A 27626-nucleotide genomic window follows, 5' to 3' on the forward strand; every position below is an offset into this window, starting at 1 on the left:
CCCTGCCGGGGAATACTCGTTTGTGCCGCTGCATCTGCCCGGGTGTACCCCGAGCGGCACTAGGAGGACACTGCTGTTAAACCGAACCAAGCAGGCGGCAGAGGCACTTCAGGCTTGGCTCTGTCCCCGGTTAGCGTCAGCCGCTGTCGGGGGTGGCAGGAAGGTGAGCGATCGCCGTCCCGAGGCACCAGCGCCGCGCCCCAGAGCTCCGGTGCCATCCCGGCCGCGCCGAGCGCCGCCCCGCCCGCGGAACTGCGTGCGCGGCGCTTCCGGGGCGGCTCGGGCCGCGGCGGCGGGCGGCGGGCGGAGGGCGGAGGGCAGCGCTCCTTCCCGGGGCTGGGGCTCGTTCCCGGGCCGGAGCGCCTCCCGGCGGCGGGGCCCGCGGCCCGGCCTGCTCGCCATGAACATCGACGTGGAGTTCCACATCCGCCACAACTACCCCTGGGCCCGGCTGCCCGCCAGCGTCAGGCAGGTGCGGGCGGCCCGGCTGCCGGCCGGGGCAGCGGCGGGGGGACGCGGGGCACTCGGCCCTGCTGCCCTGGGCGGGGCGGGCGGGCCCGGGCGTTGTGGGGCTCTCTGTGGGGACAGGGGGTGTGGGGTGTGCACGGCCCCGCTGTGGGGAGCGGGGGCTCCGAGTGAGTGCGTGCTCTCTGTGGGGAGAAGCGGCTGAGGAAACGGCGTGTGCTCCGTGTGCGAGAAGCGGGGAGCGGTGTGTGTGTGGCTTCAGTGAGGAGAGGGGACCGCGGGCTGCCTTGGGGTCCCAGCGGCCGGAGGGAGATGCGGTCCTCGCTCAGCCCCTGCCGGTGTCGGACGGCTGAGCCGGGGGTCCCCTGTGCCGCCCCGAGCGGTGCGAGCCCAGCAGGACAGGAGCCTTCGGAGGCTTTGTGCAGCCCCGTGCTTCAGTCGGCAGAGAATTGTTTGCCGCAAGTGGCTCATGGAAAAGAAAACCTCATGAAATTTTGATTGCCTGGATTTAATGGTCCTCTGATAGGAAAGAGGAGGTATTGTTTCAAGTTGAGAGGAAGTTCTTGTTCCAAAGTCTTACACTGCTTTGAGGCAGATGCTGTTAAACAATTCCTGCTCTTGCACAGGGCAAGGGTGGAGAGGATAAGTAGTAGCTGCAGGCCACGAGTAATGCGATTTCCTGAGTTTGAGATTTAAGGACCAGTAAGAAGAGAATAAATGATTTTTCTTTACCTGTCCAGCTGAGTGCCATATTGGCTTTGTGATTTAAGATATAAAATATGCCAGTATTTACTGCATTATTTACTTTATATAACTTCTGGAATACTGTTTTGTCTACTTTATTGTTAGTATAGTCCTTAATATTTTTGTCCTTTCAGCAAACACTTGGCTCCCTCTTTAGATATTTAATCAATTCCAGACCCTGTCTCTGATATCAGGTGTTGCTTTCTCAATATCTGTTTCTGCAGTTTGTGTGCAGCTTTCTTGTTTATATCATATGTGCAGTCAAGTGCCTTTTTGTCAAAGAATCTCTTTTAATATAAACATCAATGAGGGAATCAAGAGAGGGAATCAAGAGAGGGAAGAGAAAAACCAAACAATCCAGATCACTTGTTGCAGATGGAGAGTCAAAGAGTAATATGGCGGATATTGAGGTGATAGTTCTTGAAATAAGCATCTAAAGCATGAACCAAAGTTCTCTTTTTATCTTCTTTCATGACAGTCAAATAATGTGCTGTGCTTGTTCCTTAATCTTGTGACCTAGGGTCACTTGATAGTTTAACTTCCGCAAAGCTGCAACTTGAGCTGTTTCACCTTTTTTTTTTTTTTTTTTTTTTTTTGTGAAAAGGGTTTCTTAGGTGCAGCAAATAAAGCTTCACATCATGCACCATGCTTGTTTGTGCTACATTAATTCTGGGTAATTTGTCAAGGCTAAATGACATGCTTGTAAATGATGCATCATGTCTGATTTGAAAATCAGATGATCCCTTTTTATCAGAGTGGTACTAGGAAAAAAAATAACCTAAAAATGATTGCTTAAATATTCATCCTGTGTAGAGACCTATTTAAAGGTATTTTTGAACTGCTAGAGAGACTAAAGATACTGTCATGTTGAACTGGGGGACTCCCTGAGCAAAGGCAACTGCCTGCATATGTTTCCTCATAAGACACTTGGCAGTGGTTCAACTGAAAGGTGGGGGGTTGTGCAAGTCAGTTGAAAGTCCTTTATGTTTTCAAGGGTCTTGGAAACTCCCAGAGGGAATATGAGAGGCAAGTTGTACTCTACAGCATCCGCAATCAGCTGCGGTACCGGAATAACTTAGGTGAGTAAAGAAGCAAAGTAACTTCTGAGCCCCATTCTTCTGTGTGGAAGCTTGTCTCTACTGTAAAACTGCAAGAAGAAGTCCAGTTCAAAGGCTGAACTGGTTTTCCTTCCTTGAAAATAAATGCTTCTAAATAATAAAAGCATGAAAAATCCTGACTTTTGAGTCCATTTGACAACTTCTGTAGCAAAGCACTCATGAAGGTTACTGAGTTGGCAGGTAGAACTGAAGTTCCTACTGTAGTTCTGCTGCCATTTTCCAAGAAATTAAGATTGGGTTTGGCTAGTTAAGCTTGTCACTAGGTTAGATGCAGACAGTTATCCAGACTTACAGGAGCTTTTGGCTATGACTTGTTTGTAGACTTTCAATTTAGTTCAAATTGACTGAATCCATTTTTCTTCCCAAAGCAGATAATAATTTCAATACTTAAAAGATCATTTTCTACAACCTGCATAAGCATTCTATCCCAATGGGCCACTTCCTGGTGACCTTTTAGATAAATCTGCTCCTTAAAGTCTCTGAGGCTACTTACATGATGTGTAGAAATCCTTGGATGCTGGATTCCTTGCACCCCTACTTTATTTTGCTTGTAGTTTTCTGTCAATCGCCATTTTGCTATTTTTAACCCTTTGTTGTAACACTTTTTTACAAAGTTGAACATCATAGAACATTGTAGCTTTTTCTCCCCTTGTAGTTAAGCATGTCAAGAAAGATGAACGTAAATATTATGAAGATCTGTTAAAATACAGTCGAGATCATCTCATGTTGTACCCGTACCATTTGTCTGACATCATGGTAAAAGGTCTGAGGGTAACACCATTTTCCTATTACACAGGAATAATGGAGGTGAGTGCAGAACTGTGGTGGGAGGGTTCTCCATCTGAAGGTGTGGGTAATGGCCCAGTAATGCATACGAGGCAGTGTCAGGTAGTTTTTTTGGTTTTGTGTGGGCCTGCCAAGAAGTAAAGAAAAAGTAAGGAAAGTTTGTAGAGAGCTGCTTTTACCTGCAGTGTTTTCTCTTCTGCCCCATTAGCCTTTCAAGAGCTGGACTTTTGTCATATGGAGCTGGGGTGGGACTCATTCTGAGACCAGACTTTCTCTTTTGATGGTTGAGATTTGTGAGTCTTCGCTTAAAACCGTTAAAGAAATACCTCATTTCAACTGTGTTGGAAACTTTTTGAGAAGCCTGAAGCAGATCTGTTTTTATGAGAATGAGGATGGTTCTGTTTTCTGTCAGCACTCTGGCAATCTTCTTTTGTTTTCATTGGATATTTGAAGTGCTTTTATTTTATTTTGTATATAGCGATTGCAGACATAATGGATTAGTTGTTTGTTTATTCTGTTATTACTGTTAGCAATTCTGTGTGCTGGTTTGTTTTTGTGAAGGGAGATACAGGATTTTGTTTGTTAGTCTTTCAGACAGCATTTTTCTTTTCAAAGCTTACATTAAACAGAAGTCTCATATTTTATGTATTCAACTTACTGTGTAATTATCAAATAATTGTTTGATAAGGAAATGGACTTTTATAGCTCTGTTTAAATTTCATTTCATTCTCAAAGTAAAAAGGACAGGCAGAATTTTGGACTTGCTCCTCTGAAACAATGACTTTCTTCTTGCAACTTAAAAAGTTTTACTTTCTTTTTAAGGATATAATGAACAGTGAAAAAAGCTATGATTCTTTACCCAACTTCACTGCTGCTGACTGTAAGTATTACCTAGATGAATTACTGCTTTCAGTGAGTTAGAAATAAGGAGTTTCTGAAAATGGATTTGTGGGCATGTGTTTGCTTCAATATGAGCATGTGAATGAAGGTGCAAAAACATTTAAATAGTGATACTAAGTGTGTGCCCTTCATACAGAGTTCTGTCAGTATGGCAGGACTGGAATTGGCTGGTTATAATACAGCTAGGCATGGTACAAAACCTTGCCTGTGTCCTTGATTGTCCATTCCTACTTGCCTGCATTTCCCGTTGTTGTACGTCAGCAAACTGAAGTGCTGATCCTTTCCAAGTATGTTTTTTTTTGGCATGTGTTGGGCAGAAGACTTCAGCAGGACACTGGGAGGCTGCTGACACTCTTGTAAATTGGCATCAATGTGGATTGAGGGATGATGTACCAGAAAAGAGGCAAGAGGATCTGGTATTTTATGACCCTCTGGATGTGCCAGATGTTTCTCTTACACCTGGGTATGGGATGAGGAGCTTAGGAAAGCAAAAACTTTGAACCTAGTAGAGGAGAGCAGAAGCCTACTCTGAAGTCTTAAAGAGCAAAATGTAAACTGATGGCACAGGGATGTTATTAACCTGCCACTGAAATGTTTTCTATATTTAACGTATAATTCCTCGCCTTTGGTGTGCATTCATAAAGTTATTTTTAAGGATAGTGTGAAGTCAGGTGAGGAGTAGCCTGCAGCTTTTGTAAATGGTTTGTTTTAGTTTTAGAAGGATATTCTCAGATAACTACTAGTTAGCCTCTCTGTAATGTCCACAGCAGGGAAACAGATGAGAAAGAACTTACTCAGCACCATTTTGCTCGTTGAAATCTAGTGTAACTCAGGAGTTTGAAGAAAGAGGTTTTCCCGTTTTTGTTTAATTTCTGCTGTCCCCCCAACAATTCTGTTATCTTAGCACAGCTGCAGTGATTGCAGTGTAACTGATTTAAACTTCCTTAATTACAGTTCTTTCATAAATGCTAGTGTTGAACTAGAAGTTGGAGTTAAAGCTGAGACTGAATATGCCTTAAAACTAATAAATAGTTTTCTACTGTCTGTTTGTGGTTCCTTAATGATTGAAAGCTAAAGATTATGGAATTAAATTTTGATTCAGTTTAACTCTACTATATTTTAATCATATTCCTTAAAAGATTAGGTAGCCTTTTGTGTCTCCAGTTCTTAGAGTTCTAATCCAGTGCATGGCATGGGCTTTGTTAAGGGAATGAAAAGCTATTACTATTAATCTGAAGTTGTTGATGGGAGTATAGGAGGAAAGGAGTTGGATTATCACCTGCTACCCTGTGACTTGAGTGATAGGGTATTTGTTTTTTTTTTTTTTTTTTTCCCTTGACCTGTACACAGTGAAAGAATGGGGAGGGACTATGGAATGAATTTAGCTCCTATAGCTGTCCTTTAAGTTTGGATAAGAGTAAATAAAAAGGTTATTTAAGAAGAAGGTCTGATTCTTTGAAGAATGTTGAATATATTTTCAGCTTAAACCTGTCTTAAGATAGATAAAACCTTACTTATTTTTCAGGCCTAAGACTTCTTGGCATAGGAAGAAACCAGTATATTGATCTAATGAACCAATGCAGGTCTTCAAAAGTAAGTTTGTCTTTAATTTCCCCTCCCTTTCCTTTACCCTTCTGTCCCTCTACCCCATATTATTTCATAGGAATTGAAAAATAGAATAATTTTCTGGTCCTGGTCAATTTAATAGTGTGGCTAATTGAATGTGATGTAGTGTATTGTTAATTTTGTTTTGTCAAGTTAACAAAGAGCTTTTTGGGTTATACTTTCCTTATAGTAAAGGAAAAGATATTAATTACTATGTTTTAATTTTTGTTAATCTTACAGTTTTGGAGCTGTATTTTATGGTACCAGATAACTAATGTCTCCTGGCCACTATAAGCAAGGAACAATACTACTGGTTCTGAAAGAATTATTCCATGTTCCTATGTGTGTCATTGAGATCAGTTTATTCTGGAACAGTGATCCATCTAGGTGGAAATTCTTGGAGTTTATTTTTCTCTAAGACAATGTAATGAGTGCACAGACATCCTTGGATGTGAACAGCACACATGGAAAACACTGTGATGGTTGATAGAAGTTGAGCCTTTAGTTTGCAAGTTCCTTTCTTTCTTTGGGGATCTCAGATGTGCTCTTGCAAGTAGCTTCACAGTCTTTTAATTGGAAGTGAGCTTGCCAAAATATGCAGCTGATAGTGAACCAAAAAGTAATGACTGTGCAATGAAAGAGAAGCTATGTAACTCTATAAATAAACACTATTCTCCAGTTTTTTCTTTCATGGGTTGACATTCACTGAATTTTGTTAGCACTGCGCTTATTGAGAATGCTGTACTTTGTTCCTTAAAGTAAATTAAATATGTTCCTAAAATGTGCTTTTTGAAATCATGGAACTTCTTTAAAATTCCCTATTTCTATACTGTGCTCTCTTACCTGTTCAAATTGGAAGTGTCACAAATAGTTTCAATTTTGACTTGCTCCTACTACAATGGAATAGTGTGGATTTTAATTAGCAACACATACAGTATGGATGAGCTTATGAGAAGATTTAACAATATCAGATGGAAATATTTTTTTCCTTTCTATTTCCATGTGATCTGAGAGAAGAGAGAAATTTTTGCTAAATGACAACGCTAATAGCATGCATGTCTCCAGTCTGTTAATATATTGTACTTAAAAATGGGTGTTCATACAGATCAGTTTTTATAAAGGTAAATGAATGTCTGTGCATGTGAAGTGCTCTTTATTACTATCTCAAATGGACTGTACCACTGCAGAAATTTTTCAGAAGGAAAACTGCCCATGATTTGTTGCCTGTGAAGCCCGTGGAGATCGCTATAGAAGCATGGTGGGTCGTGCAGGCTGGTTACATCACTGAGGATGACATCAAGGTAGTGTAGTATGGATTGCATCTCTAAATCTGGGTGAATATTGATAGTCCCTGAAAGCAGGGGCTTTCTTTCACATGAAATACACAAAGATTATGTTACAAATTTGCAGCAACTCTCTTATGAGCATCTTAGAGATTGTAACTAATGGAATTTTTTTTTTTAACATGTTCTGCCCTCTCTCCCCTTTGTACTTTCTGCACTATGTACAGTGTAGAGGTGGTTTTGCATCCACCAGTCTGTGGTAACTTATGTGCATGATCATATGATTTGTAGGGAACAAACAACAAAGTATGTTTTCTTAAATTTCATGTTGAAGCCCTGACAGGTCAGTTTTGACTGTATCTTCAGCTTCACTGTAATTTGTATGAGAATGGCAGTGTATTTGATACATATTTTCTTTGTTTCTGTTCTTTGTGTCTGCTTAGTTATTCATTGTTTGCATGTAAAAAGCTTGTGAGATGACTTACTGTTTCATCCTCATTCTGCTTTCATTTCTCACAGGTGGTTTTTTTCAGTCATTTGATCTGGATTTATTTTCTTCTCTAGAAGTTTTTATGTTTAGATTAGAACATATTTAAAGCAGTGATGGAATATCTTTTTTGAAATATCTTAATCTACTCATATTCGGACATCCCAGCAACCCAGGGTAGTTAATTTTAAGCCAATGACTTTGATGTTGTAATGGGCCTCTTTCTAGCATGATTCAGTTGTGTGGCTGAACACTGTTTGGAAGATTTAGAGAGCAAATCTTTTTTACTGTGGAGTTCACTTGCCAAATTCTTTTGCAATTAATTTCCTTTCCAAGAGCATGCATAATTTTGTGTGGGAACAAGCTAAAAAATTAGAGACTTTTAACAGAAACTGCAGTTAATTCTTCAGTGTAAATATTTTGGCTAGGAATGTGGGTTACTCCCTGTACTCTTATATTACTTATGACTGATTTGAGGCTTAAGTGTTTGGGAGTTTTTTGAGTGGCATTAAGTTGCATAGACTTATTTCTGCTAATGTTTTTTTTTAACCTAGATTTGTACTACATCAGAGAAGTCTGCTATTGATAAGATAATTGATTCAGGTCCTCAACTTGCTGGTTCCTTAGACTTCAATGTAGTTCACAGTAAGTTTTAATAAGCATTTCTGATTTTAGATCTTGCTTAGTAAATTCTCGTTGTGTCTGGGAACTAGGAATAAAGGTGATGTAAGCAGCTGAGGCATAAAGGAGAGTTGGGGGCAAATATTCAAAAGCTTGTACAGACTGCAGTCTAGATCTTGTAAATGATTTAATGGTGAGCAATTAGCAGCTCTGTTATTTGTTTGAGTCAACAAATTCTTTCATTAGAAGCTGACAAAGTTTGTGGGGGAAGAGAATGTAGATGAGAAAAAGAGAAAGTAAAATTAAAAATATCAGAATTGATAATCCTGAGTAATTAAAGTGCACTCCTTGCTTTCCAAAGGCGAGTTTTTAAGATTTTTCTACCATTTTAATACCATAAAATGGATCTGTCTTGTATCACAGAAGTCTACAGCTGTTATTGGCTTTCTATTTCAGTCTAAAAAGTAATAGGTATAGACAAATCATATTAGGGAGTAAAAATTCACTGACAAAATCCGCCTTGAAAAAGTCTTGTCCATAAGGGCTTGGCTTACTACAAGCACTCAAACCTTCACACTGTAGTTTTTAATGAGAAATTGAGGGAGAATTCCATTGCCTGTTACTGAGCAGAACAAAGCAATTAAAAAGTGAGGTAGGTAAAATTCACACTCTTGAGGGGATCTGAAACAATAGAAGGCCTAATAAAATGTCGATTCCAAAACCACTTCATATTCTTCCTTTATAAATGGCCTGGTTTTTTTGGAGAGTGTTATAGCTCAGATTTAGGAGGTTTAGAAGGATCTAATGTATGGAAAAAATGCACATATAATTAATGTAATTGGACTGTGAGAAAGATGATATTTTCTCAGCACAGAGGGCTGCTGAATCCAAGCTACAATGTCACAAATACATTTCAGGTGTATAGATAAGGACGGATCAGTCATAAGAGCTGGATCTAAAGGAGAGGCAGTGTAAGCCACACTCAGCATATTGATGACTTGTAATGTCATCCTGATCCATTAAAACTGGTTTGTTGATACAGATAATTTTGTAAAGCTGTGTATGTTACTGCTGGAGCTGGACAGTGAATCAACGTGAATCCAAGTGAGTTGATGGGTTAATGGAGGCATTTTATTTAAGATCTGATTGAGGATGGTAATTTAACTAGATACACTATAGTTGTACAGGCACACATTATAGCTGAGCTCTCTGTGTATGTAAAGCTTCCTGACAGTTCCACTTCAGGTGTTCAGTAGCACTTCACCTGAGGGCTCTTGGTCACTTCACTGCCACCGGTGTAGATGCACTGGTCTTGGGTAACACCAGAGAAAGCACTGACATTAAATTTGGCATATTTATGCTATGCAGTTCAGCTTTATGCTTTGCCATTAAAGTGTAGCTAATGTTCAGTAAGCATTTAAATAATGCTCTCAGGCACATGGTGTGATTCTTGGGTGTGCTGTGCAGGGCCAGGAGTTGGACTCCATGATCATGATGAGTCCTTTTCAACTCAGCACATTCTGTAATTCTATGATAGCTGTTACAAAACTTAGACTCTAAAGATAACCATACTATATTTTTTTCCCCGTTCTTAATCACTTCTTGCTGGTTTCTCTGCAGAACCCAGTTGAGATGCTTAGTGCTCAAATCAGTTTCAAGCTAGGAAAGTGCAATTTAAATGTTTACTATATTGTTGGCCTTGTTGTATGCATGTCTGTCTATATCTGTTGCAGCTTTGCTGCTTCTTTGTGTTGAAATGCACCAGAAGTTCCTTTTGCAGTTGTGTAAAAACACAACGTGTGACATGTAAGGACCACCAGAACTGATGTGTTTTAATTTGTATCCTTGCTACCATGTGTGTGACTTCTGGCCTGAGTAGCCAAACAAGGCCAGCATCCTCAGCTGGCAAAGCCGGTTGAAGATAAAAATCCCACTTCTCGACAGTACAGTGATGATGTTGAAAACTAAGTTAGCATTTAGGCAGAGATTTGCTCATGTTTTTTAAATTTAGCTACTTTAATCTTTGGTCATTTTGCTGTGCTGTCCTGGAAGTACTTGCAGAGTGCCAAGTGTGCTGCATCAGTCTGCAAGTGAGAAACTCTGGTTTAGGGTAATAGGTGGTATTAGAGTATTGGGACACCTGGTTGGTATTAGGTGTGGTTTATTGATCTGTGCATTGCAAAGAAATATTCTACTGGGGAGGCTATTAGGAAAAATTACTTCAAAATTGATTTGCTGGTGGGGAAGTCTGCTTTATATCTTCAGTATTTTGAAAAATGCTATTTTTCTTTTTTTCTAAAATGTTCTTTTATTTTAAAAGGTTTGTATAACAAAGGATTTATTTACCTTGATGTACCAATATCTGATGACAGTTGTATTGCAGGTAAGTAAATATTTCATGTTATTATACCTGTGTTTTCTCAGTTTCCTTTAAATTGTCCTGTAATTCTCTGTCTTGGAGACTGCTTGTCTGCAGCTGCATCTGTGTGCCCAAACAAAACATTTGAGCTATGAAACCCTTTACTGACTAAATGTTTTCAATCCAATTAAAACATTGTTTTTATAGTATATAGGATTTATTTCAACTTGTTTTAGGTTGTATTGAGTGCACATTTAGGTATAATGAGAGTCTTTTATGGGAGTCATGGCATGAATTAATAAGTACCCTCCTGTAAGTTTGTAATGAAAAGGAAGAATAGAGAACTGTAGTTACTTTACCAAACATACCTAGGTTTTTGACTACTTTCCAGACAGATGTATGATTTTAATAGATACAAGTTCTATTCTTCATGGGTATTGTCACCTCAATTAGTCACAGACTGTGCCTGAGGACTGTGTAGGAGCTTAGACTAGCACAGTATGTGAGCTGCCCTTTGAGCAGCTTCTTATGCTGTGAGAGGTCTCAAGGGTTTCGGAATTCACTATAATCTGCAAAGGCATAAGTTCTTTGGAACTTGGTTATGCAAAAGTACGTGGCATTGCTGTATAGAGATCATTTAAGTGAAAGTCCTCTAAATACAAGAGACTTACTGCTTAGATAATTGCTCTGAAGTCTCAGTTCTAGAGTATGAGGGTGGTGTGGGTTTTTTCATGTCCTGCTCCAATCACAGTCATGATTTAATCTCCATCCACATTACAAAATCATTTTATGGGCTGGACACTGGAAATTATCTGTAGTTGATGAGCTGGGAAGTGCAAGGCTGTGATGGAAGGTAGCATGGCTTTAGTTTCTATAAGAAAACATGTTGACAGCATTACTTTCTTAGGGAGTGGGGGAATTTTAAATGCCTCATATGCTATCTTCAGCTTTTTATTCTTTGTGCCTGGGAAAGTCTCAAAATTGCAGGTACCATGAAAATGAAAGTGTAAACTAATTTTTCTGTTTTAGTACACTTTCAGTTCAATAAATTAAGTTACCAAATTGTGATTTTGAAAGTAAATCTTATTTCAGTGCCACCACTTGAAGGTTTTGTGATGAACAGAGTGCAAGGTGATTACTTTGAAACACTACTGTACAAGATATTTGTTTCAATAGATGAACATACTAATGTGGCAGAGGTAAGTAAAATTTGACCTGTGTCTGAGAGACAGGAATACTTGAAAATGGGCCAAAGCACACGGCCAAAACTGGCTGATATACAGTGGTTTTGTTTACACATACTGCCAGGCTTAAGATGCAACCTGTAGCTTCTATAGTGCTTCAGTCTTGAAGGAGTACCTTCAGTTCAGTGAAACAATTACTTTAGCTGAGATGAATTTATACAGAGTTGATTGAAGTAGGCTTTTATAAATGAGCCAGTACTGAAACAAAGTCTGTTTTTGATAATGTGAGAAACGTTCAAGTAATTTTTTTTCTTTGGCAGTGAAAGCACACAGGGTGTTGGCTTAAAATAGGAATGTTGCTTTTGCATAAGCATAGTTTGAGTATGAGAAATATGTTTTCATAAGCTCTTCTCAAAACTTAACTGAATACGTATCTGAAAAATACCCATTAAGTATATCCAGGATTTGTTTTCCTCATTGCGTGTCTTCTGACATACATGGCTGACCTAAAATGATATATACAAGGTTAGCCTAGAAATTACAAAGTGGAAGATAGCCTCATATTTCTTCTGCATGCTTTCAAGTGGGACAGTTATGAGGCTTCATGCTCTTTTTTCTTCATCTTTGATGCAGATAAAATTGTTTCAACCAGTACAGGCTGGGTTTAGAAATACAACCAATAAAAAGATGCCAAATCCCACAAATTGTGATTACCTGCCCTGTTAATACTGTTTTGCTGACTTGTCTTCTTGTTTGTTTTTTTTTTAAAGCTGGCAAATGTGTTAGAGATTGACTTATCTTTAGTGAAGGTATGTGAGTACAATGCATTCATTTAACTGTATACAGAAAGTTCACTTTCTTGCAAGCTTGGTTTCGCAGAGCAGTTCCTTACTCTGTGTGTGTTCTGCAGAATGCTGTGTCCATGTATTGTCGGTTAGGCTTTGCTCATAAAAAAGGCCAAGTAATAAACCTGGATAATCTTCATCCATCATGGAAGAATGTTCCTTCAGTAAACAGACTGAAGTAAGTGTCTTTACTCTGGCTTATTTTTCTCATTGAAGGGAAAACTTACAACATCTGTTTTTAAAGGTATTGGTTGCTTTCTTCAGTTCTGCAATAACAAATCTCACTTGGTTTTCTAATGTGTATAATGACAAGAATATGTGATCCTCATGTCAATCTGAGGATGAGGAATGGTTATCAGCATGTAAATTCAGAGTACTTCATTTGGTGCTGTTACTTAGCAGTGGCTTTTTTACTTTTAGGTATGTAGTTGCTCACATTTCCAGCAGATGAATGTGTATTTGTTTTAGACTCCTGGGGCCAGAAATAACAGCTGTCAGTGTGCAGTCACAGAGGCTGTGGCTCTTGGCACTGCTGGCAGTGAATATGTGCATAGAGATTGTTTGTTTGCTGTTAAGACCCACTGCAGTTCTGTCAGTGGTATTCTCACGTAAGTGTGCACCTGTGTCACTTCCCAGGAAAGTACTGTTAATACCAGTCAACAGAGTCCTCCAAGTTGAAATGCCAAGTTGCATTAATTAAGAAGTGTTAGGTGCTTTCAGCTCAATATCTGCTAAGCCATTTAAAATTACTGCTATGTCTGTTTTCTTTAATGCTTTTTCAGACTGTGAGAAAAAAGTGGGTTAGCTTTTTTCTATTGGATTCTTCAATGATGATGGATTGATTTTTTAAGCTCTTTTCACAGTCTGATATTTCCAGTCCTGCAAATAAGCCTTTCTGCTGAAGCTAAAGCAGGACCCTGAGGGATACTAAATGTCACTGATTTAGGGCTTGGACATATTGAAAGGCATGTGTTGGATATGCCTATGCATGGACTACTTAGCACTGGAAGGCAGAGCTACTTCTCTGGTGCTACAGTGAACAATAGATGTGGATTTTAATTCACATTAATAGGAGTACTTTGGATCCTCAAAAGATGCTGCTTTCATGGGACAGTGGGGAAAACAGAAGTCCTGTACAGGAAGCTGGGTCATCAGCCACAGATACAGATACCAACAGTCAAGATGATCCAGGTTAGCCCTACAGTAAATTTTAATACATTAGGATCAATTATTTTTATATTTATAGAGTGGCATAGGCTCTAAAGAGGTCTAGAAACAAGTGAAACACAGATTATGTGGATAATTTTGTCATATGGACTACTCAGCAGGGGAGGTGGTGTCTATGTCTTGGTTTGAGTCTTCAGCTAAATAACTTCTTTCTGAAGATGAAACTCATCTGTATTGTGGATATAAACTTGACACAAACATACCAACTTCTGAATTAAACTAATCAGTAGTTTAGTAGTAGTAAGGGAATTTTGTTTTACTTGACATAGTGATAACTAACTTTTTCCTTTGTTATTAGATTTGATTAAACTTAATGGTGTTTTTAAATAAGACAAATGTGATCATCTACTTCCCTTTTTTTTCTATTAGCTGAAACAGCCAGTGTGAGCAGCCTGAACCTGTCCAGTGGACACACGAAGCGCATTGCCTTCCTGTTTGATTCTACTCTCACTGCCTTTTTAATGATGGGAAATCTCTCACCAGTATGTCCAAATTGTTTGATGTTTTATGCCAAGAATAAATATGTAAAGTTTTAAATTACTTTGACATCAATAGAATACAGCTTTATTTAAAAAATAAATACTAAAAATGTCTTCTGTATTATTTGTTAAGTAGTAGTTTTGCTTAACAGTGCTTCTACTTGCCCATTCTGTTCTCAAAGAAGACAGTTTTGTTTTGTTGTTTCAGAACTTAAAAAGTCATGCGGTCACAATGTTTGAAGTTGGGAAACTATCAGATGAGAGTCTTGACAGCTTCTTGGTGGAGCTGGAAAAGGTAAATTGTTACGTGTTTGACAAAATGCTTTTACAGCACTTGAAGTATTAAAGGGCCCAACTTTACCTTCTAAAGATGATAATTCTAGAAAAAGAACTGTAGAATCATGTAGAAGTGCTGTTAATTGCTGTATCATTTCATACCAGTCAAGATGACTGGACACTTCTATCCTTTTACCTCAAGAGTGAGTCATGGTTCTGAGCTATAGATACTGTCTTTGTGTACTTTTTGACCATTCCACTAACATGGCCAAGACTTGTTTTTCATTTAATAGTTGCTGTAGATCGCCTTTCCATATAATCTGCAGGGTTATTACTCAGATACAAAGCTTTAGAATGCTAATTTGTTTATTTTTTTTTTGGTGTAATTGGTATTAATGTAAACAACCTACCAGTTGTATGCATTTATTTTGTTTCTTGTTTAGGTTCAAAGCACAGGGGAGGGAGAAGCTCAGCGTTACTTTGATCACGCCCTTACACTGAGAAACACGATACTGTTTCTGCGGCACAATAAAGACCTGGGGGCGCAAGCTGTGCAGCCTGATCAACCAAATAATGGTACTGTGAGCGCGTCTGGAAATCCTGCTAAGTTGGTTTACTTATCTGCTGTGAACTCAGCTTTCTGCCCTTGCTGCTCTTGTAGCAGTCAGTATCCTACTTGTTTAAAAATATTTTGAAATATTTTTAATCATCTTTTAAGCCTGTGTTCGTGGGTTTGCTTGTTGAATGACAGATTTGGTTGCTAAGGTTTGCACTGAAGATCCAGAGCAACAGATTAAAGTGTAATAAAGGCAAGACAAGCTGAACTTGAGAAAGAGATTGTTTAAAATCACATGCTTCTGAAAGCCATATAGAAGAGTCAGCTGTTCTGTCAAACATTTTTCAAGCCATGTAAAGGAATGTTTTCTTCTAATGGGGACAACTTTTTAGGTTTTTCTTTTAAAACTTAGTTAATTTTCTCAGTATACCTGTGTTTATTTCCTGTTTTCAGTTAGTTGGTGAGGAACTAGTCTGGTGTCAGACAGCCCTGTATGCCTAGAATTGCTAAAATTTTGTACAGTTTTATTAAAATTCATCCCAAGTGTTTAAAACTTCATTGTGGAAAATACGTATTCATGGCTTAGCAGAGAATGGAAAATCTGAAATCATAGTTTGTGTTTGCATGTTGCATTTTAAATGATAATTCAAGAATCTTGTGTTTTGAACATAGGGTTCCCCTTGGACCTGTTACGATGTGAGAGTTTGCTTGGTTTGGATCCAGCTACCTGCAGCAGGGTTCTCAACAAAAATTACACTCTGCTGGTTTCCATGGCACCACTTACCAATGAAATTCGACCTATTAGCAGCTGTACACCACAGGTGAAAAAATTTGTTAGATGTGAGAAAATAATTAACATGTAGAATATCACTGTAATTAATATAATAAAAAATGTTAAGTTGAGGAAAAATGTGAATATTTAGTAAATTAACTCTAGCTTATTAACAGTTTTTTTTATTCAAGTTGGAGTCAGTGACAGATATTTTGTTCTTGAATTTATATTAATAGAAAATGCATTACTGTCAGCTTGCTGTGAGGACTTTTGTGTCACTGGACTAAGTACCTAGAATATAGTTAGTGGAGAGTAATGCATTTGTATTTCAGTGCTCAAAACCTGGATTTATATTTCTTTTAAACTGTTTCTTCTTGAATGATGGTTGCAATCTGAAGTTACTTCTAATTTCTTGAATAATCTCTCTTCAGCATATTGGGCCTGCAATACCAGAAGTCAGTTCAGTTTGGTTCAAACTGTATATATACCATATAACTGGACAAGGGCCACCCTCCCTGTTGCTCTCTAAAGGAACACGTCTTCGAAAACTCCCTGATGTTTTTCAGGTAGTCTGTGTGTGGATTTATTCTCCCTTCCTTCTCCAAGTGTTTCAAAGATATGCTGTATGCTAGTTAGAGATAACAGTTGAAGTTAGAGGTACAATTCATTGTAGATTATGTTCCTTTTCTAGAAGCAAGTTTTGTGCAACATCTTGATTTTTCTTTTAAAGTTCTGATAAAGGAGTGCTACTTATATCTTTCCCTTTCTCAGAATGAGACTCCAGTATATTTAATGCCACCCCTTTCAAGTTAAGTGTAAAATGTGGTACTGCAGTCTTAATAATTGAGGTTTGTTAGCCTGTCCACAGAGAGTGTTAGAAAAATGTAGAAGAGCTGTGTGGAAAGATAGAGACCTAGTATATTGTGCTTTTTTCTAGCATTGTGCAAGAAACATCACTTCTACATACAATTCTGCCTGGTTTAGAAGATGGCCAACATGATCACTTCCAGTTTGTCCAAGTCTGTGCTAGAGACTTTGGGGTTATTTGCTGTAATTTTCCCTACAATTTAAATGACAGAATACTTCAATAAAGGTTGCATTAGGTTGGAAAAACAGTATTTGTGGCCCTGTAGCCTGACTTGTAGCAGTGTCTGCAAGCAGGGAGAAGCAGCACATTATGTAGTACTTCCTTGTAAGAGCTTTCCACTCTCCTGCGTGTTCTGGTCTGGAACTCCCTGGCTGCATGTTACTTTCTGTACACAGAGATTGTGACTGAGTCGATGACTCTGCACTGATGAGTTGATTTCCTCAATTCCTTCCAGGCTGGAATCCACCTAACTTTTTATTATTCATACAGTGCTTTGGCAAGGAGTCCCACAAAACAGCACAGGTGATCAGGTTCTGCCTGAAAGATTTCAGATGCTGCCTTCTCCCATTCTGTCTCTGAGATACTAATAAAGACAAATGTACCTCAGAGAAGCACTGCTGGATATTCTGTATACTATACAAATGTTGGTCAAGTGGCCATGACAGCTTCTAAACTTGCCTGAACCAAAACCTCTTTGCATCTATTGACTTTGATTTGAAATGCTGTAGGCATTTAGCGGTGTTTGGGTCTTGCTGCTCACAGTGGAATTTTAAAATAGTATTGTTCAATTTTATAATTGCAGAGAGGCCTCTAAAGTTTTTGTCTTGTTTTTTTTCATCTTGTAGATACATGAGGAACTAAATATTTTAGAAAGGTTTGGAGACATTCAGAGAGGGAGTGTATTCTTTGGTGTACCTATATCAGCAGTTGTCTCTAGCACTAGAACTTGTAGATTCCATTCCTCAAACCTTTCATGTATTCCTTCCCTTTATGATTTCAAAAATTTTGTAGATACCTGTATTTCTAAGATTTACTGTAAGATCACATAGGATTAAGTGAATCAAGTCTTCTAGAGCAGAAGGTATTTTGTAAGACCATTGGTGATGACCTCGATTCAAACCCTAGTTTGTAATTCGTTTAAACCACCTGGACATGTATGGATTGTGCACTTTTGTTAGTAAAGAAGCATTCAGTGTGGTAGCCTGGGAAAACTTCAAAATACTGCATGAATCTCAGTGTGCTGACAGGACACACAGATTTTCTTGAACTAAATGATCTCCCAGTCTGGATATTTTATCCTCTTTGGGAATATGAGTGCTTTTCACCTGCTGCTCCTGTTCTGTAACATCATTTTCTTAGGGAACTGTCAAGATATTTCTAGAAATCCTATGGAGATGTAGTGGAATTCAGTCGTGAAAATTGAGAAACTAGGAAATATTTAGTGGTTTTGTCTTCTTGTTCCCCACCCTGCCCTTGATAGATATTTTAGGGATTGATTTATCTTTGTTCTTTACTGATAGGGTTAGTTTATCCATCTTATATTTTGCTTTTAAATTTATGTGGGATTATATTAATCTCCTGTTTGCTGGCCACATACCTTTACAGGATTTGGTGACAGATACTCCTGTCCAAAATAGAATCTTAACTTTGAGGTCAGCAAACCTCAGTATCTCAAAGGTCTTTACCAAGAATAGGAATATGAGTGGTCCATGGTTACAAGTATAGCACTGTAGAGCTGTAGTTACCTATAATAACCTCCTAGTTGTAACAATATGCTAATGCTTAGCTCTAATATTTCACTTTATGTGCTTAGATAATTCATTACTACTAGTCACACTCTTAATTTCTCTCTTCCAGGGTTATGATCGCTTACTAATTACGTCTTGGGGTCACGACCCAGGAGTAGTTCCTACTTCGAATGTGCTCACAATGTTGAATGATGCTTTAACTCATTCTGCTGTTCTAATTCAGGTACAGAGTGCTCTGTATAAATTATGAAAACCTGCACAATTTTTTTGAGTTAACCTGTTCTGTGGTAGAGGATGTTAACAATGTAGAAAAATTACACTTTTCAAGAGCTGAAAAATACGTTTAACTTTTGTAGGCAGTGCTGCTGTGATTCAGTGGTGGTTAAGACACAGGTTTTGAACTGAATTCACACTATGTATTTGTTATGGTATTATTGGCAAGCATAACGAGTTTTGGTAGCTAAAGTAGGGATGAAAGTGAAGGGTCCACAAGGGTTTTAGATAGCCATAACTGGTATATTGAACTGTTACTTAAGAAATACAGCTTTTCAGACTGCTTGGTTTATAGCTCTTACAGTAGAGTATGAACAAAACATGCTGTTTATCACAAACAGCAGAATAAGTTGGGGTTTTCTATTTGGAAGAATTAAAATTATTTCTTCATCAATAGCTTTGGTATAGCTGAGCTCTCAGAATTAATAATTTAAATAAATAGATATTTTAATATTGTAACAAACATAAAATTACACATTCTCAAAGGCCAGCTTGTAAGCAGCCTGTGACTGCTGAAAAATGCAGGGGTGGGAAGTCCCTTTTGTTCCAGAAGTGCTCAGCCCTTAGAAAATGCTTTTATAGCCAGTAATTGGAGAGAAAAAATATTCCTCTTCAGTGAAACTTAACCTCACTGTGTTTACCACATGCATTTTAAGAGCAAAGGTGGGGTACTTAAATTATTTCAGCTGAGCAAGATGTTTAATGCATAAATACCTCCATTAGTTTGTTTGATCAGCTTGGGTGCTACTCCTTAAAAGGGAGCACAAGTAGGACTGAGCTAAGCTGATGGGTATTTTTTCTGATCTTAATTTAATTTCTTGATGTTCAGGGTCATGGCATGCATGGAATGGGAGAAACAATGCATATACCTTTCCCATTTGATGAAGCTGAGCAACAGGGAGGTAATGGATCATCTTCCGTGTAACTTCTAAATTACATTACACATCTGTTGTACGTCACCTTGTGCAGTAAGGTTGCAATAATAGTTTTCAAACAAATTTCATCTTATGAGTTATATGAGAAAATGGAAAGTTTCAAATGGTTGACAAGTCTGTTCTGAGCTTAGTGATATCACCTTACCCTTTCTATCTTCTCTGACCTATTAGAATGTATTTTCTGGCCTTTCTTATCTCCTAACACAGATGTAAAAAATTATTAACTAGCATATTTATTAACTGCATAAATAATTCTTCTGTATAGTATATTGAGCATTTCTGAACTGTAAGACAGGTGAGACCAAAACTTACCTTGATTATTAGCACCAGAAACCTACCATGGAGGTTTTTTCCTCAGGAAAACTTTGCTAGCAAAATCTATTCCTTCAAAGTCTGCCTAGCTCAGCTGATTTTGAAAGGCAGGAATTTACAAGTTCTCAATACTCCTTGGTGAAAAGGACAGAAGCTTTCCATAGTTGAGGCTATAACCTCTCTAAGTGAGAGTAGTCATAAAAGTATGAATTTCCAGGTAGAAAATCTAATATTATTTAGGCTACCACTTAGAATAAGTCTGGGCCAAGTAGAAATAAAACTAACTTCCTAATTTTGTTTTACTAGGTTCAGAATTTGTTAATGTTATACTTGCTGTCTCTTATATGTCTGTTTTTTCATCTAGTATCAAGTTGGAAGAAACCCTGAAGTTAGAATCTCTCAAATTCTGACATGAACAACTCGGTGTTGAAATTTGTTGTTAGCTCTAATGCTGTATTCTAATTCTTCAGAATTTCAGATATGTGAAGCATGTATCTTGCATTGCATCTGCCATAAAAGACTCTGACACTGAAAGAGCTGGACATGTGATTCCTAGCTAAACCTTGCTATTTTTGCTGTTTGAATGTGTCTGTGTAGGAGAGAGATTGTCTTTTGTTCATATTTATTTTTCTCCTTGGCTCTCTTACTATACTATAAAATACTACTTCATGCTTGATGTTATCCTATATCTAACAATGTGATCACTAAGTTGTAGCATTACATGTAGGAAAAATCCAAATAAAAAACTTACCTTGGCCTAGAGAGGAACCACATGGTTATGCGGAGGTCTCTTTTAAAATACACTGGAATATGCTTTGTTTCCTCCTTAGACTTCTCTCGTGTGAACATGGGCATTCATACAGCTTTAAAAATACTGAGAAACAAAGTGGACTTGCAGCATTTTTGTGGCTATATCACAATGTTGAATCCTTCAAGTCAACATGCTAACAGAAAGCTGAGTGATGCTTCTGATGGAAGAGGTTGGTTACCAATAATTCTTTTTTATCTGTGTCCCCTTAATTTTACATACAGTCATTTGAGCAAAGGATTAAATTCTTTGATTTGTAACTCTACAAAATGCTATCCAACACAGATAGGAACTATTTTTGAGTGTAAATCTATTGGCAGTATGCTTACTTGCTAATTTTTCTTTGAGACTGGCTCAGAAATACCAAATACAGATTGATAAATGACTGAACTATAACGGTTAATAAAGGGAAAAAATACTCTTTTAAATATAAAAAATAAATTGTGACATTTTTATATGCCAGAGCTTAATCTTTAATAAGTGCTGAGGATCCCTAAATAACTCTTCAGTCCCAAAATGAGTCTGACCCTATGTTTCTCCCTATGCCTTCTTCTAGTTTTGTAGATTTAAAGTTCTTGGGTAAAGGTAACTAAACTCTGTTCATGTGCATGTTTATGTAAGAATTACTTTGCCTTTAGGAGAGACTGAAATGGCATCAGGATCTGATGTAAATGGGAGCACAGAATCATTTGAGATGGTAATAGAAGAACCCTCAATGGACTCTGCAGTCAAGCAAAGCCTTGAAGGTAAAAACATGACAAAGGGCTTGTACTAAACATTACCTTGTTTTTTGAGAATCTGAATTCATTGTTTGATTATTCTCTGGGAGAAGTCCAGTGTGAAATTCCTCTTCAGATCCTCTTAAATAATTGAGCAGTTCAGTAAATGAGCTGTCTTTAAAAAGCATGAGCTGTCTAGTCGATCCAAATCTAGGATCATTGACCCCAGAATGAGCTTTCTTGCTTTCTTTTTCTTACCATTGGTTATCTCTTGTTCCTTCTGTAGTACCCACAACTGAACTGGAATGGGTTCCCCTGGAATTATGCTTTGGCATTCCACTTTTCAGTTCCGAGTTGAATCAGAAAGTCTGCAGAAAAATTGCAACTCATGGATTATGTAGAAAAGAAAGGTAAACTAATTTACTGGTTGCAGGTTTAACAGATGGTGTGTCTGGAGCTTCTGCAAAAAGAGAACCTACAGCTCAATGACTATAGACTAGAACTGTGTTATGTTTATAGAGTAGCTAATTCTGATGTGTAAGGGAGTTGTTTTTTGACTCATAGATGTGTGACACTAGTCTTCAGTTGTGGTAAGATTAAGATTAGGCTTTTTTTATAGTTTCTGTAAAGCAAAAATTAATTCTTTGTTGTAAACTGTTTATAAGAAGATCAGGAAAAGAGGTTTTCCTTTTCTGGCTTAGCACAGGCGTTTTTTCTTCCTCCTAACTGTTCTAGAGTGGGAGAGGAAAGCTTGCTGGTAATGCTTTGATTTAAAATGCATTTAGCTCTTACGGAAATTTTCTTTACTGTTGGTATCATACTTGATAAGTTGAGTCATGGCTTATGATCCAGCTATCTAATGCTTTTTACTGCAGCTTTTCTTTATGAAAGATTATTCTTTCAACAATGGGATTTTGAGGTTTGTTTATTTTGTTTTGTGGGAGGATTGGTGGGGCTTTTTGTGGCTTATTTTTGTGTGGCTTTTTTTTTCCCCTAAGGCACGGTTCTGGAAATCAAATATAAGGATACTTGAAAATAAGGCTTAAGGCTCTTATTATAGTAGTTGACTTGCTTTTAATCAGTGTGTCACGAATAAACTTCTAAAAAGTCGTGTTACCAGACTGTCCTAGATAAGAATGAGTCTAGTATATTATGTATTCTACATAAAATAACATTTTTCAATTGCAGTAGTTTTCATTTTATTCAGTGTAAATGGTGTGGAAAATAGCTTTTACCTGACTAGACTCAAAAGCAGATGAGTCAAGCACCTCTTCAATGATGACACTATTATCAAGCTTTATGTGTGAAAGCTTTTGTCACATGATTAGGTACACTGGAGTTATTTGTGAGCAGGTTAGTATAGGGTTACTTCACTGGTAAAAAATGGTGTACTTTGACCATAGCTTCTTTTGTTTTTTACAGCCTTCAAAAACTCCTACATTCCAGTAGAAAACTGTCTCTTCAGGTCCTTAATTTTGTTCATTCATTCCAGGTAAGGAGCAATAAACCAGATGCTAATTGTTCTTTATCATCCTTTTCTGCCCTCTTACGTGCCTTTCTTGGGTGTATGAAAACATACATGGTTTGCTTTATTTGCCTTTTCTTTAAATGGTAACTTTATTAAGCACTCAAGAACTATTTGAAGGACAAAGGAAATACTTCCCTATCCCTTTTTTAGCCTCATTTAATACTTGACTCAACTCTGTGGCTGCTTCTGCTGCATAATTATTTCATTGTTTTTTATGGCACTTGCTCAACAAACTTGTCCTTCACTCTTCCTACTGTAACAGAGCCTACTCTGCTGGTTATGTGATGGGTACTTGGATATGTTGGAGAGAATTACTGCAAACCAGGGAGATGCTAAATTTATCTGCCTCTCAAATCAGTGTTTCATTAGAAAAAAAATAAAATATATTAATATGGATTTCATGCCAGTTACTTTTGTGCTTGTCCTAAGATCCTCTAGGCCTTAGTGTTCAGTGAGTGTAAATATGTGAAACTACATAATCTGGAAGGTTTTTTAGGAGTCTAGGTAGGAAGAAAGGCTCTTGTGTAGTAAACAAAGAGGAATGTCAGGTCTGCAGCCTGCTCTAATTTTGCATGGAGGCAAGCCATGTGTAACATAGAATCTGCTTAGGTGCTCTGTCTTATGATACTTTTCTCTAAAACTCTGTTTTCAGTAAGATGATGAATTTGCAGGTTCCTTAACCAGGTAGTGTTATGGATGGTGTCATCCTGAAACTGTCTCCTGATGAGAATGTTGGAGATTCCCAGTAGATTTGAAGCCCTGAAACCAGCTGTCAGTGTCAAGTGACTCCTGTCCTAATGTGTTAGATGCTATCTCTGAGATACACTTTTCTAGATGATGTCCATAGAAGGAAAAAAAAAAGGTACTGCTCTGAGTTTTAAGATGAGAAAAACCAAACTTCTGGGAAATAATACTCCTCAGCATATGGTCAAATAATTCCAAATGTGTGTATCCATTTTAGCATGGTACAAGATAAATAGATAGTCTGATAGATGTCCTGAAGATTTTAGAGCTTTCCATTCATTATTTCTAGGTCTTCAGTTTTAAACTCCCTGAAGGTTTTTTGGAAACCAAATTATGCATGCAAAGATGAGGCTGAGGCATCTGTATACTTACTTAATTGTGTTTTGCTTTGTTTTTACTTCCATAATTATTTGGGATTCACTGGATTATACTAATTTCAGAAACTCAAAGTGTATTTGCAGATTAGATTAACCTGTCATATTCTTTGTTTTTAAGACACTGTTTTCTTTGTTTTGCTTTTAGGAAGGTATTTCAACGCTGGATCAGCTCCATGATGCTGGTTCTTCAAGTTCACTTCTGCAGCCAATTTCTGCAGACATGGGTGTTCCTCTTCCAGCCAAGAATCTCATGTTCAAGGAAGGTGTATTATCTGAATGGAATGGATGGGCCCCTTCCTCAGTTTTTTTCAACCACACCTAGGGAACAGGTCAAATAGAGATTCTTGTGCATTGATCACTAAATGCCTTTCTTCTATTATGGTTAATTCCTAGTGCCAACCACTAAGAAGTGTATGCTGCTGCTGCAGCATAACCAGTGTAAAAATAGTGTTACAAAATGTGTTGTGTTGCAGTATTGGGGAAGTACTTAAACTGTCTAGAACTTGTTACTCATTACTGCATATCTTGCTGCAACAGAGAGCTTTTTAGCTGTCAGCACTATTTTTATCTTGAGACAATCTTTCTTTTATAACTAAACATGCCCTTTCTAGGCTTTCTGATGATTGTTAAATTTCTATGCTGTCACCACAAAATTGCAATAGTAGTTTTCTATGTTCGTTACTCAGACATAAATTCTGTTTAGTTTTGTACTGTATTACTGAAAATTTTTCTGTATAAAGGTAAGAGATTTGGCTCTTCCTCTGAAAGCTCAGTGATACCAACTGATTAAATAAAAGTATCATGATGATATGGGGCATTAAGGACTGTTGAATTCTGTAGTTCAGCTTAACAGTGGGGCCTTGACAAATCGGTACAATAGAAGGAGGAGGCTGAGTTAGTGCAGAGTCAATGTCCTGCTCTTGACCTAAGGCCACTTTGAAGATGAGTGGTGCACTTCCATCTCTGTCAGTATTTGGTGGAGGTATGGAGTTGTGGAAGGTCTGAGGTGGTTATCTCTGTTTGCAGAGTTCTTAATGATAATGGATTAATCAATTTTCCTCTTGGTATGAAACCAGGAGTGTCTTAAATTTGATCCCACTGGGAGACTTTGACTGTAATTTGAAGCTGGTGATGATTCCTGTGGGAAATTCCTGTTGTCATAAAATGAGTTTAAGGTAGATAACTAGTTCTGTCCTGTTGATTAATGTTTGAAAGAACAGAGCTCTTGTTTTTTCACATCAGTTGTTAGCAAAGGAAGATAACAGCAGAGGATGTGAAGACGGAAAATTCAGTGAATCTGTGTTCCTTGAACTATTAGCTGATGATCATGAAAAAAATTAACAGTAAGCTTTTTCATCTAAAATCGTGTTCTGGCTCTATTTGTAGGGGATGACTTTATGTAGCATGACTTTACTTTGTTTATATTAGGTATTAACAACTTTTTGCCAGCTTAAAAAAGTCTGTTCCGTTTAGCACACGAGGAGGATGAGCAAGGTAGTTTAAGACTTTTCTGCTAGCTCCCTTCTTTACTAGAACTGCCTTGTTTTAAATGGCCAAACCTAAAAATGAGACTTAATCATCCTGTCATTACTATTCTGCAATACACAGTGGGTCAAAGATCTGTAGCACAAATGGTGCTGAACAGCTGCAAGGAGAAAAATGGCAACATTTGGGTTTGTGTCCTGTTTTGCATTAAAAAAGCATGTCAGAAGCTTGAAGAGGACAAATGTACAAATTTATAGGATAATGCAGTGACTTAATATAAAACTGTGAAAATCCCATTCTTTTTCACTGGCTTTATGTACATTCCTGAAGTGTAAGCATAGGACTTGTACTCTAAGAAACTGGAAGTCTGTAATACTTCAGTTTGCTCAGTGCTGCTTTGTTACATCAGTTTTGTTCTGGAATTTTACCAGCAACAGCTGAACTTAGCATTCTGCATATATCACAGTTACATCACCCATATAAAGTTAGTAATTTACACTACTGTGACTTTTTGTACTGGACATACATACTCTCTATAGCGGTTTTTAAGTTGCCTTATTTCCTCCAAAGTAAATTGAAGAGGAATTGGATGTCAGTCTGCTATAAATGGCTGAGAAACCTTTACTGTGAGAACTGTTACATGGAGATGAAGCCAATACCTGGCACTGTAGAGGAATTAAACAGTAGTGATGGCTTACACTTCCAGGGCTATAGATGTTACTTTAAGTGCTACTGTGAGCTGCAGTAGGTGAGCTAGTTTGCTGTATTGTATTAAATTTTGCCATGCACTATCCATGCTAGTATGTAAAGTGTTGATAGTGCAAGTTGTATGAAAGTTTGAAAATAGATGAAAACTTACTGTTCTCACTGCATATTCTTCAGTGTTGCTAAGTGAAGGATATTATCCTTTGTTACTAGGTTGTCTAAAGTAAAGTTTCTCAATAAAAGTAGTCTGCTCCTCAGAGTTGGTTAATACCCATAAATCTTACAGTTAATGGTGAGAATTCCAGATGTGTTGCAGTTTTTTAGAATTCAAGCCACTCTTATTTAGGGGCTTCAACACTAGTTTAGGAGCTTAAATATTCAAATCTGCATATCTGAAGTTTACTGAATAAATTGTAACCAAAGAAGTCTGTTGAAATTCCTGAAACTATTTCAGCACCAGTGATTGGGATGGTCAAGAGGCTTCAAACTATGTGACATTTGTTTTAAATATGGTGTTAAAACCCAACAGGTCTCAAAGATCTTCATACCAAAAGAATCTATTTTATATTGTATTGCAAATAAAGACAAATTAAATCAATTTCTTTTCTTCAGGTAGTTTTATTGACCAGGGGAAAAAAATCACATGCATTACACATTGTAAAGCTGTTTTAAGTTTCTGTTTCAGCAAGATTTTTAGCTTGAAGAAAACAGCTTGGCTTTGTGCTCTGGCACAACCCAAGTAGTATTGAAGCTAGATGGATATACCTGAAGATTCAGGAGCCAGCTAAGACGTGTGTTACGTTTGTTTTCAGGTTTTTTTGATCATGATTTATTGCACTTTTTTCCTTCATTGTTCTCATATTGCCCTTACTTTCTTGTTCAGTGTTTCAAATGGTTTGTATTTTGGAAGTTTTTAGTACAGCTGTAACTGAATACAGTTGTGCTCTTCTAGTGTGACATTGTTAATATTATACATTGAATTGTACAAAGTCTGTGTTCAATTAAATTATTGACACATGTAACAAATGTTTACAAATAAACTGTGGTGTAGGTCAAACCATGTGCAGAATCCTTCTCATGCAGTAGTTTTATTCTGTGCACAGAATAATGTCCCTGTGTCACCATAGTGCTCAAGCCCTCCAAATGTCGTTAAGCATCTTTCCCCATACACCTGCAGTTCTGCAGAGATGCATTTCCCCAGTGCAAACCCTCTGCTCTGGTGTCGTCTTTCCCAGGCCATGTACTTGTCCTTCCTCTTCTCCTCAGAGGCTGAGAGCATTGTGCATGCTGCATCTCCTCCAGCCACACCTAAACCTGTAGTTTTGGGTGCTGGGTATTTGAAGGCACTTGTGCATGTGGTGCCTTACCTGTTTGCTTTGGCTAACGACATTTTTGACTAGGAACTTGAAAGAAATGA

At 37.9% G+C, this 27626-nt stretch overlaps 1 protein-coding gene across 1 annotated transcript; it reads left to right on the forward strand.

The window, feature by feature from the left end:
* On the forward strand, positions 1-27266 carry FAM91A1 (family with sequence similarity 91 member A1). The gene is made up of 24 exons (XM_030266655.4): positions 1-472; positions 2204-2288; positions 2983-3134; positions 3936-3993; positions 5539-5606; positions 6806-6919; positions 7943-8033; positions 10330-10392; positions 11461-11567; positions 12323-12361; positions 12463-12575; positions 13470-13588; positions 13994-14106; positions 14312-14398; positions 14823-14955; positions 15608-15756; positions 16139-16273; positions 18433-18546; positions 19426-19498; positions 20674-20823; positions 21290-21397; positions 21657-21780; positions 22793-22862; positions 24165-27266. Exons 1-24 carry the CDS (start codon positions 401-403, stop codon positions 24339-24341), a joined length of 2514 nt encoding a protein of 837 aa, XP_030122515.4. The 5' UTR covers positions 1-400; the 3' UTR covers positions 24342-27266.
* The last annotated feature ends 360 nt before the right edge of the window (positions 27267-27626 follow it).

Source organism: Taeniopygia guttata, chromosome 2 (genome assembly GCF_048771995.1).
Source record: "Taeniopygia guttata chromosome 2, bTaeGut7.mat, whole genome shotgun sequence".
Taxonomy (NCBI): Eukaryota; Metazoa; Chordata; class Aves; order Passeriformes; family Estrildidae; genus Taeniopygia; species Taeniopygia guttata.